Here is a 12,496-nt window from a genome sequence, read left to right on the forward strand (position 1 = left end):
CCCAACCAACCCTTCATTTGCATAACCTTATTGGGCTCACGTTGGGCTCGTGCTGAGTTGTGGCTCCAGCTGCTTCTGGCGCGACTCGAGCCATCTCACCATGGGCGTGGGCTGGATTGGCGTTGGGTGCTACTGCCTTAGGCTTGCAGCTTCTGGGTTTGCTAAGGTGTAGCGATTTGGTTTGCTTCACTCTGGGCTGACTGCCTTATGGCATGGGCCTGGGTCAGCTGCTGCAAGGTAGCACGAGCTTGGGTTTGCTGCTACATGGCTGCCTGCTCACCGTGGGTAGAAGGCTCGCCATGGGCTGCCGCAGTGGTGCCCTGTGAGGGTAGTGCTAATCATCTAGCCATCGTGTTAAGTCTCATGGATTGTCGTGGTAAGGCTATGTAACGATCTCCATCACTTGTTCTGGATCTTAAAATGCATGAAATTCTGTTCATCGTGGTTTCCAATTTTTCCGTCATTTTACTTTTCTTTTACATTTATTCAAATAATTTTATAAAAAAATTCTAGGAATAAGAACGTACGAAAAATCTATGAATGACCGAGAAATGAGAAACTTTGAATGCGAAAGTCTTCTTCGAGCATGTGAATCAAAGTCTCAATGAAAGCATCAATTTGTGGATGCAAATTTCCGTCATCTTCTCCCTTGACGAAAATGTACTTGCAAAATAATAACATCTAAGATTAAGGCCAAAAGCCTCATGCGCCCACGATGAATTGGGGGGAAGGGCTTTGGCAGAAGAATCTCTTATGCCAAATTTAGAATTCTAGAAAGAATATGTATAGGAGTTTGTGGGTAGCAAATGGCTTAGCATTTTAGTGGGATAAGTGGGGTATTTATAGGAGGGTGGCCAACCCTATTGGTGGAGAATGGCCGGGCGTATATGGTGTAATTGGGTGAATAATTGTAAGATATTATGTGAAATAATATCTTGCAATTAACATGGCAATTCTTCCTAAATTAAATAGGAAGTTTTGAGAGTTACATTTTGAATAAAATCAATAAGGGATTGATGAAGGGTGATGAGAGAGATTTGATAAATACCATATTGATCACCTTTGACTCTTCCTTGATTGAGTTGTTATTGTCTATTGCATACGCATGATAATCTTGGTATGCCTCGAGGGTAATTTTGTCCTTCTTGTTAAAAAATTCACGTCTCACCTCCACAATTTTTGGGATTATTTTTTACTCCGCATTATATGCATTAGGTCAATCATTGTGACAATATCTTAAACTAAATACATTATTATATGGAAATAAGTGGCATTGCACTAGACATTTAAAGTATTGCCACGTTACTATTTAAAGTATCTCCATATTAATGTATTGGTATTCTAGAGGCGTAAATAAATCCCTCATCTTGCAAGACAATGACTTACACGACATGATTATTGCCACTAACATAATAGTTTGTGCCAAATATACAATGAAATATATAAGTTTCTCCTGAATAGATTGCATCATTGACATAAAATGTTCTAATAATAACTTATCCGTGCTAATCTTGATATAGCACGTGCAAGAGAAGTAGTGTGAAACCCAAATAAGAAGATACGCCAATTGAACACACATGTAACATTTCTTCTATAATTTTTTTAAGGAATTGCTATTTGCATTTTAAAAATCTTATTCTACACTTCAAACTTTCTATATTTGGAAAGAAAAATATACTTATGAGGAGTATAAAATGAAAATTTTGAAGTACAAATAACATTTTTCTCTTTTTATTTAAAAAAAAAATACGATATTCATTTATAAGAAGCAGAATACATACATCATGAAGGATAGAATGCATTCAATGGGCCTCGTCCATAATTGCAAAAAAATCCCCAACCCCTTAATCTGAGGTCCAGACACATTACACCTCAAATATCACAAGTTGCAAAACCTAAAATATCCCCTAATTTCAAATTCTCCAAAATACCCCTATAGGCTGTCCAAGGTGCGGCCGTCAGCATATTTTAGTAGGGCTAGTTTAGTAGTTTGAAGTCCAAAAATAGAATTATGGATAAAACGAATTAGCTAATATAGAAATTAATTACGGTTTTTTTTAATGAAAATTAATTAGGACATTAAGCATATCCTGAAAAACACGTGCTAGCAGTGGAATGTAGCACCGCTCCAATTCCCCTCAGTTTTCGCTCCAATTCGGAACCCTCCAATCCAAATCGCTCACCATAAAAATTTTCCTGAGAAAATCTTTCAAATTTCCCAAGCGAGAAAGAAAGTGAGGGAGAATCGGAGGTAGAAGAAGATAATGCATTCATTAAGCCTCAAAGTCTGCAGTAATTGCTGTCCGGGGACGACGAGGACGTGTTTGTCGGGGCGGGGGAGCTTCGGCGTCGCGAATTCGGAGGTCCGGAACTTGAGAGTCGGGTCGGGGCGTGTGGATTTTGGGAAATCGGGTGGGGTCGTGGCGTGCGCCGCGGAGAGGAGCGGGGGGAATGGGTGGAGTGGAAGTCGGAGTTCGAGTCCGAGTTCCGGTGCGGGTCAGAAACCAAGTTCGTTTCTGTCTCGGAGTCAGAGCTGGGCTTTGTTGAAGCAGCAAATGGAGGTCGCGTCGAAATCTGAGGTGAGTAAAATTGTAAATTTTAAACTTTCTCGCACTTTCCTTCGTTTTCTCGGAATCCAAACAGAGGATTATGGTTTTTAAGCTTGAAATTGTAGGATTACGAGGAGGCGGCGAGGATACGGGACTCGTTGAAGTTGTTAGAAGAGGAAGAGCCGGTTTTGTGGCTCCGAAGAAGGATAAGGGAGGCAATTGCTGAAGAGAGATTTGAGGTAAATAAATTGAGTTAATTTGGAGGGTGTTTATTGCTAATTAGCATTGAGCTGAAAAATACAACACCAAATTCATTGAAAGTCTTGATTTGATGTGCCCAGGATGCCGCGAAATATCGAGATGAGCTAAAGGAAATTGCCCCTTACTCTTTCTTGAAATGTTCAAGTGATGCAACAACTTTGGTATGAGAATATGCAGTATTTCATCACATAATTACATTGCTCTTTTGATTTAATTTGTTTCTTTGACTTTTTAGAACTGTAATTATCGTGACTGCGTGCATTAATTCAATTGGGAAATAAGATACTTTTAGAGTGGATAACGTGAATTTTGGTAGTGTGAGCAAAAGAAAAATAATTTTGATGGAAAAGTTCACTTGCTAATTTAATTGGATGAATTTGAAATGAAATCCTTGTTTCTTCAGGGTATTCGGGTCCAAGTTAGGAGTGTGTTCATAGAGGGCAGAAGTCAGCCTTCGAAGGGGCAACACTTCTTTGCATATAGAATACGAATTACCAATAACTCAGATCGCCCTCTTCAACTTCTTAGAAGGCATTGGATTATCACGGATGCCAACGGAGAATCCGAAAATGTCTGGTGAGTTAGTTTTCTTTTCTGTGATATCTCTTATCTCTTCTGGATTATCTTATTTTCGGTTTCCTGCTCGCAGTTAATGGTAGGATATTTCTTCTTCTTTTACCAAATATATTGTGTATTACTTTCGCTCATCGTAGGGGGATTGGTGTTATTGGTGAACAGCCAGTTATTTTTCCTCAAACGAGTTTTGAATACTCATCAGCTTGCCCATTAAGCACTCACAGTGGTAGAATGGTAAGCATGAAATCATATTTATAAAATACATTTAATTGGTTTTGTACTTTGATACAATCCGAAATAGAAAGGCTCAAACTTTATTTAATGTGGCTTGTGCGGTGAGATACCCTTTTCAGTTGCAGATTACGGCATATCTACGGTGAAGCTTTACATTTATGAATATTTCAAATAAAGCATCTCTATAGCTGGAACATTGAGAAATTAAAACGAAAATGTTATTTTCTTTGTGAGTTTTTTTTTTCTTTTTCAAAATACTTCCAACAGTGCATATATACGATTAGAAAGAATTTCAAGATGGTACCTAGTTTTTTTATCAATCACATTATCACTTCCAATTACAGCATTCACTGATTTGCCTATCTTTTGGGCATATGTATGATGGAGTACAAATCCATCCATTCATAATTGAGTAACCTATAGGTGTGAACCCCATCAAAAGTCACTTGGCATGTTGCACATATGAGTCGCCTCCAGCAATGCTGTGTTGTGAGGCTGGCCCCCGGTTTTTCTGAGTTGCCCCCAGCAATGCTGTGTCATGAGGCTGGCCCCCGGTTTTTCTGTTATAGTGAAGGTTTCTTTGTCTAAAGTTAGTGGTTATGGAAATTTATATATCGCTATAAGCTCTATGAGCAGTGAATGCACCTTGGAGGAAAAGTCTTGGGTTAAAACCTGTGTTCACGTACTTCCATTGTTGGAGAAAAGTTTGATAGTTCGTTTGATCAATTTTCTTTTTACTGTGGTTTCCAAATGATTTGATTTGCTTCTTCGTTGAACTGAAATACTCTTATGTTGCGTTTGGATTTGTGGATTTAGAGAAAGGTATTGGGATTTGATTTCGTATTGAAAATGTGTTAGAGACTCTAGAACTGTTATTTGGTGTGTGTGCGACGGATGTGAATTTGATGTTTGAAATGGCTGAGAATTTACTCATGGAAAAAGTGCTATTTCAAATCATTGAATGCAGAGTTTTTCTTCTCAATTATTAGCCGAAGCTTCAATGTTTTCTTTTTATGTTTTGAACTTTTGATGCAGACAAACTTAGATTAAACATACATACATCGCTATCCTTTGTTTTTAAATCCACAAATCCAAATGCAACTTTAAAGAAATTGACATACATTTTGTTTTCATACAATGCAGGAAGGTGAGTTTGAGATGAAACACATCAATAGGGTAAGTTCACAATCGTTTAACGTGGCAATTGCTCCCTTTGCCCTCTCGATATTGGAAGATGACATTGACACCTTTTGAATTGTCAGAAGTGAGTCGTGGCATCCCTACGGAGGACAGCGGAATTTTATTCCGTATTGTATTCAGTAATTTAGGTGTAAAAATCATTTCTGTTCCTGAGGAATTGGTACATAAACGAGTAAAGTTCTACGTAGCAGATTTAGGAAAACGATTAATTTGTAAAGATGAAAGTATATAGGTTTTGTGACAGTTTTGTAAGGGAATATGTTTGTGTAAGATTCTCAGTAGCCTAGAGGTTGGATGGATACTAGTAGTTTGAAATCCAAGCTTAGGTATCTAGTAGGCTTATATGACAGTCATTCTTCATTGGCATTGTACGCTCGATCGTTCTTAATGTTTCGGTGGCATGGTGCATGATGTGAACAGAAAAGTGCCGAGTATGTTCGATGAATTGCAGGATGAAGAATCAGGTTTCTTGTTTATGCAATGTCGAATTTAGTTGTTCATCTGGTATCACGTATGTGTTTAAGTTGTTAGTTCTAATCTGTTAATTTGTTTGACTTGTATCCTATGATGCTGTTGCTGGTGTGATGTCGTGTTGCCTTGCGCTTAAGAGTTATGTCCTTTCAATGTAGGGTAGTGCTGTCCACATACCTATTTTTATTTCTCACACCTTTCTCAATTTTTGGCTGTCGGATGGAATGTATTGAAGAAGATAAACGGCTAAAAAAGTAGGACCTTTCTCAATATATTCATGACCAGAGACAAAAAGTCACCATGTATTTACTGGCGTTTGGGGAGCTTATGTGTCCTTTGGACTCAAATGATAAGTTTTTACCATTCAAATTTTCAGCTCCATTTAAAAAAAAAAAATATTTGTGGCGAGAAAAAAAAAAATTCGTGTCGAAAATGAAAGGATTGGGAAACGACCATCAAATTGAGTAAATCAAATGAAGCAACGAATATAGTTATTTGGACAAGGTGGATGGGGGCATATAGGAGAACAACTTACCTACACGAGGGTGCATGCCTCTTTTTCTCATAAGACTCAAGTTACGCAATGAGTGCTACATTAAGAGAGTATACACCTCGGGACATGCAAGTTTTTCTCGTCGCATAAGTTAGGTTTTAATAAGTGTAGTGTGAGGAGGCTTTTGAAACACCAAATTTCCATAAAAGAGGGATAGACAAGCGTCTGGAAGTCCCATCTTTTGTCTTTTAACATTCTTATACTCAACAATTATTGTCATTAACTTCCGCCCCTTTTTCATGATCATGCAGATTGTATTTATAACAGCATCCTACACCTAACCAATCGACAAATTTTTTAAGTTATCAACCATTTGTATTATTACACTTGGTGTACCGGCTCTGTTTTCGGCACACTGAAATATTTCTCTAACCAATTATTTTGCTAGCCTTCCTTCTACAAATACTACCACACTTTCCATGATCATTCTGTAATCTCTGTAACATTAGTCACTCGTTTCAACCGATTAACTCATCGGCTGCTTCTACAAAAGCACTTTTGGGATCCCTCGTCACCATGGGAAGCTTCATAATCGGTCTGTTTCTCTCTCTCTCTCTCTCTCTCTCTCTCTCTCTCTCTCTCATTGTTCTTTGGTTGGAATATTCACCATGCTTTGAGCATGGGTCTGGTATTGAATCATTTGCACTTGCACCCATTAAGGACAAAAACTAGGTTGGAAAAGAAGATTTTTGTTAGATTTATTGAACTATGATCTGTTATATTTGAAGTTTGTTTCGAGAATCACGCTATGAAATTCGAAGACTCGCAGATAAATGAGTTATGCTAGTTGGTTTGGGCTGTTTGCTCACCTCATCGCACCCAAATTTGAATCTCTCACTTTGGCAGATTAAGAGTAGTGTAGAATATAAAAAATGCTTAAAAAAGCCACATTTATGAATTAGATTAGTTGGCTCGGGCAGCATACGCATGCATGCTTTTTTAACCCTGTATTCAAATCTCTCTTTCCGTAGACTAAGAGTAGTTTAGAATACTGAAAATATGACTTTAATCCCTCAAATTCAATTTTTTCCATATAAAACCCGACATAATTTTTTTACTAAAAAAAAAAACCAGTGACTAGGATCCATTTAAGTGAATTCATTAATTACATATTAATTTACACATTTTACATTTTTAGATGCCTAAAATACCCCTATTGCATATTTGATGTTCACAATTAATTCTATGCAGATTGTAAACAGAGAGTTAATGGCAAAAAGAAAAATAAGACATTAATGTTAAAAAATTCATTGCATATTAATATCAAATATGAGAATTGTTGGCTTAATTCTATGTATTTGGCATTATGTGTTCATATATATATATATATATATATATATATATTTTTTTTTTTTTTACAAACAAAAAAGAAAAACCTAATATATGTAATAATACATAAAATAAAACAAGTAATTTACCTACCATGTACAAAAATGTTATTTGATTCAAAATGTGTATAAATATATATATATATGTGTGTGTGTGTAGGGGTGGAAAAAATTCCCAAAAATCCCGAACCGAACCGAAAAAATCCCGATCCCAAACCAAAAATTCCCAAACTGAAATTCCTGAAATTTTCGGGATGCTATCCCGAACCGATCCCAAAATTTCGGTATGGGATTCGGGATTGGCTTCTCGATATTTCAGGAATCTCATACCGAACCGAAAATATATAATATTAATTATTATATATATATTATTCTTTTATAATTGATGCTAGTAGTTTCTAATTCATGCTCTGCAACCTAGAATGCCCTACACCTTGCATATTTTTCATGTTTTGTTTGATATTCATGTGGATTTTATTATTGATGCAGCCATGGCTGATGATTTTAGAAGGCTTGATTCTTTTGTCTCTCAACATATTGCAAAAAGGGTTTAATTAATTTGAATTTTGACTATGATAAAAACAGTCAGGCATGCCAGTGTTCAATTAAATGGTAGTGTGAATGAAATGAAATTCCTAGTTCATGAATGTGTTCTTGAATTATATATTTGAAGAACAATTCATAATTTCATATTTCAATTTGGGATTCCCGATTTGTCCCAAAATCTCGAAAATATTTCGGGATTCCCGAAATTTGGGATTCCCGAAAATTTGGTTTGGGATTGGTCTTCAAGTTCCCGTCCCGAAAAATTTTAGTTTGGGATTCGGGATACTAGTTTCGGTATGGTATCCCATACCGAACCACCCCTATGTGTGTGTGTGTGCGCGCGCGCGCGCGCGTGTCTTTATATAATTAGACCATATTAATTCACCTACCTACTATTTGAAATGTTCATTTCCAATGATGCAAAATATTGTATACCAACAACAAAATATTGCTTAAATTTAGGAATTGGATCATGTTTTTGATTGTATCTTTTTACCTACAAAAAATCATATACATATTACTTTATATATTTTTACCAAAAAAAGGTCCCTAATAGGCTAATATATGTAATAATACATGAAAAATAATTTACCTATCATGTATACAAAATTGTTATTTGATTCAAAATATATAATCTAGGTTTTCTCAAAAAAAAAAAAAAAAAAATATATATATATATATATATATAATCAAGGTTTAGTATATATATTTTTTATATGATTGGAACAAATTAATTTACCTACCTACAAATTAATTTCCAATAATTTACCTATGAAAAAATTATACCCTATGTGTAATATAATATCTTTTTTTCACTAATAAATGGAGAATAATTTACCCATAACAAGAAGAAATGTAATTTGATGTATTATATTGAAAAATATTATGTTATACCTGTCACATCCCGGCCCGGGCGGGACCACTTCCCGGGCCCGCTCCACCACCGTAGCACGATATTGTTCGCTTTGGGCCTCGACCACGCCCTCACGGTTTTGTTTTTTGGGAACTCACACGAGAACTTCCCGATGGGTCACCCATCCTGGGAATGCTCTCGCGCACTACTCGCTTAACTTCGGAGTTCCCATGGAACCCGAAGCCAGTGAGCTCCCAAAAGGCCTCGTGCTAGGTAGGGATGGGATATACATATAAGGATCACTCCCCTGGGCGATGTGGGATGTCACAATCCACCCCCCTTAGGGGCCCGACGTCCTCGTCGGCACACCCGCGACCAGGGTTAGGCTCTGATACCAAATTGTCACATCCCGGCCCGGGCGGGACCACTTCCCGGGCCCGCTCCACCACCGTAGCACGATATTGTCCGCTTTGGGCTTACCATTCCCCTCACGGTTTTGTTTTTGGGAACTCACGAGCAACTTCCCGATGGGTCGCCCATCCTGGGAATGCTCTCGCGCACTACTCGCTTAACTTCGGAGTTCCGACGGAACCCGAAGCCAGTGAGCTCCCAAAAGGCCTCGTGCTAGGTAGGGATGAGATATACATATAAGGATCACTCCCCTGGACGATGTGGGATGTCACAATACCTATATTTATACGAGAATAAAACGTGCCTAATATATATAATAATACATGAAAAATAATTTATCTACAAGTTAGAGAAGTGTTATTTGATTCAAAATATAAAATATGGATTTAGTATAATTTTTTTTTAATAATTGGAACAAATTAATTTACTTCCCAATTAATGCAAAAAATATATATCACAAAAAAGGTAAATTTTTGGTATGATATGGATACAATTAATGCAATACAACAGTTTATATATTTTATTTCACTTTATCTAAAACTTTTAATTTGGAATAAAATTTAGGGATTTGGGAAAGTGGCATAGGTGTAAATAAATTGTATTAGTAGGTCTATAGTATTTTGATGTGGTTGCAGATTTTAAATTTGGGCTTTTATTGGACGTTGATATGTATATAGATTTTTATCTAGGAATCATTAATTAATTGTAATGGTCAAAATCTAAAGCACCCTTCAAACTATCGGGAAAGAAAATTACTTTAAAAAAAGCCTAGTGACCACCAATTAACCTCAATTTTGCTAACCTATCCTTTTGGCATGAACTAACCGAAGAGGAAGAGGAATCTTCTGTCTGAACTAAACTAGCTGTGACGTGTGTAGAATGAATGATTTGTTTGCCACCTAAATCATATTCTAAAACTTCATTAGCATAATTAACAAATTTGTATACTTTATCGATCCACCAAAAACAAAACAAATTTGAACTATTCAGTGTTTTCATTTCGAATAATAAACCAATTAGCCTGCGGTGACGACAATGGGTCTTGAGGTGCGGCATCTAATCATTTTTTATAGTCTGTAAGTACTTAATTAGTACTTTAATTATAATGTTAAGTACCATACTTAGTTGTTATAAACCAACATGTTCTCACTCCTCATCCTATTCTCTAACCCTTGTGGGAGAGGGAGGAGGGTTATCTTTCCTCCTAATATCTTTCTCCTTTTCTCCTCTTCTACTTGAATGGCTACAATTAAATCACGTTAACATTTTATATAATTTTTATATAGAGACAATAAGATAAAAATGAGAGTGTGAGAGAAGGGGAAGAAATGGGATGAGAATAGAAGGGGAAGGAATCCTACTCAGTGTGGGAAACGTTCTTCTGTCCGAAAATCAGAGCAATGACAATGAGAGAGAGAGAGGGCGATGATAAGTGTGTGAGCCTTAAAATTAGGAGCGTGGTGTATGTGTGGTGTTTTGTGTTTTTGACACTTTGATACACGTGGTCTAGATGCTAGATTTTGTAATTTATCTTTTTGTGGGCACTTAAAAGTTGGAAAACTTTTTCATGTTACATAGTTTTAAACGCTACAAACATTAAATGATCTGAATTTATTGCCCATTGTAATTTTATAACAATATATGAGTGAAATCCCCTGATTTATGGTTGCCCATTGTCCAAGCAATTAGTGGTGTCTGCCTAAGATTTCCGCTTGCTTGGCGACCACGCTTGTCACGGCCTTAAGTAAACGACTATTTTCTACACCTTCTTTTCAATGCACCTGTCAATTTTCACTTCATATTACGTAACGCGTTAATCAAAAGCCTATATATATATATATAAACTAAAAAGAACTGCTCTGCAAAATTTTATTTTTATTTTTATTTTTCTTTTGTATTTTGTTTCTTCGGTGTCTTTTTCTTTCCTTTTTTTATTGTTCTATAGCTTGTGATGAAAGCTATAAAGCCATTCAGGGCGGTGAAATTGTTGTTCCATTTTTATAAAACATAACAATCCGTCAACTAGTAGACACCACATTCTTAAGTAGGTCTGCCGCATAGGATGGTTTTACGGGCAATACTAGCGTGAGATTAGATGAAACTAAATACGTAGTGGCGTAGTTTCTTATCGTTTTATGATATTGGTTGGAATAGAGCAGAATAAAGGGGTGGGACTAGCATGAACTCGGATGAGATTGAAATGTCGAAATTCTCATTCATTTGTAATGTTAGTCCGATTATTCACATGATTAGTTAGGCAACTTGATCGAAGATTTTTTCGTGAGAGAATAATTCTCTACCCTCTAAATTCCATTCCCTCCCCTCTTCTCTCACTTTGCTATTTTTCTTTCTTTCTCTATAAAAAATTAACAAAATATGTTGATATTGCTTAATTATGAACGTTTAAACAAAAGAAAACTAAAAAAAGAAAATTTAAAAGTGAGAGAATCTCATGCTAACCAATAAGACGAGATATTGTGATTAAAATACGTGGCATTTTCTGGTCTAACAGACAAGTCAGGAAGGTCACACAATCTGTGAGGCTATGAATCTCATGCTTCAACTGAAAGCTAACACAATCATTACTCTTTACACATTAGAGACCCCACCCATTAAGGATTCAATAAGCCATGCAAGTTCCGAAATTAATGGGTCCTACTACTCCCATGATATCTAATTTGATTGAAATAACCATGACTTCATGGGTCCCAAATCATTGGTCAAAACTAAGTTGAAATCACAAATCATGGCAACTCAATTAACCCAATTCCTTTTAACATACATTTACTAATCCAGATATATTAGAGCTGGTTTGAAATTGCTATTTAAAAAACACTTCTTCTTGTATGTGCTTTTGTTAAAAGTTTTTTTTCTTTATAATAATGCTTATTTTAAATCTAAGTGGCTTTTAAAAAGTACTTAAAAGTGTTTTTTCTGAAAACATTTCTATTACCTCATAATTAATATTTCTAATTTAGAGATACATTATAAGAAGAGAACATTTTTGCTCATCACCTTCAAGTGATGAGGGTGGTGTACATTCCACCATTTGAAGGTGGTAATTTGCTTGTAACACGATCATGTACATTAAGTGTCATAATATAATTAATTAGATCAATATTATCGACATACTGAAAAATCTATCAAGAGTTATGAGCAAAAATGCACCTATAGAAATTAGAAACGTTTACTTTTTTTTATGTTTTTTTATAAGTTGCTTTTGAATGGGTTAACTGACTCAAATCCACCCAAATACAGTTTGCTTTATTCCTTGATCTAAAAACCAGTCTTGGTACTCAAAAAGAATATCTTCAAGCATTAATTCCAAATTCCAATAAAAAATTCAGACAATTGTTCCGTGGTTGGTCTCTTTTTAAATATTGGTAACTTAAAAAAGACATAATATTAATAAAAATATAATTATCCAAGAAAGTTGATGAAAGCTTACATTTTATCGGTAATTTAATATCTGCATGGAAATGTAGAGAGAGAATTAAGACTCCAGAGGACTTTG

General features: G+C 35.8%; 1 protein-coding gene across 2 annotated transcripts; it reads left to right on the top strand.

The window, feature by feature from the left end:
* Positions 1–2,087: 2,087 nt before the first annotated feature.
* On the top strand, positions 2,088–5,327 carry LOC125467860. 2 transcript variants are annotated; one of them, XM_048587531.1, is made up of 6 exons: positions 2,088–2,579; positions 2,675–2,788; positions 2,891–2,971; positions 3,214–3,386; positions 3,549–3,620; positions 4,764–4,833. In XM_048587531.1, the coding sequence occupies exons 1-5, from the start codon at positions 2,265–2,267 to the stop codon at positions 3,598–3,600; spliced, it is 735 nt and encodes a 244-aa protein (XP_048443488.1). In that variant the 5' UTR covers positions 2,088–2,264; the 3' UTR covers positions 3,601–3,620; positions 4,764–4,833. The 2 variants fall into 2 exon arrangements, with proteins under 2 accessions (XP_048443488.1, XP_048443487.1); XM_048587530.1 differs by having other exon boundaries at positions 2,090–2,579; positions 3,524–3,620; positions 4,764–5,327.
* The last annotated feature ends 7,169 nt before the right edge of the window (positions 5,328–12,496 follow it).

The sequence above is a fragment of a genome, unplaced genomic scaffold, assembly GCF_019419815.1.
Source record: "Pyrus x bretschneideri cultivar Hongxiangsu unplaced genomic scaffold, Pyrus_bretschneideri_v1 Contig27, whole genome shotgun sequence".
Taxonomy (NCBI): domain Eukaryota; kingdom Viridiplantae; phylum Streptophyta; class Magnoliopsida; order Rosales; family Rosaceae; genus Pyrus; species Pyrus x bretschneideri.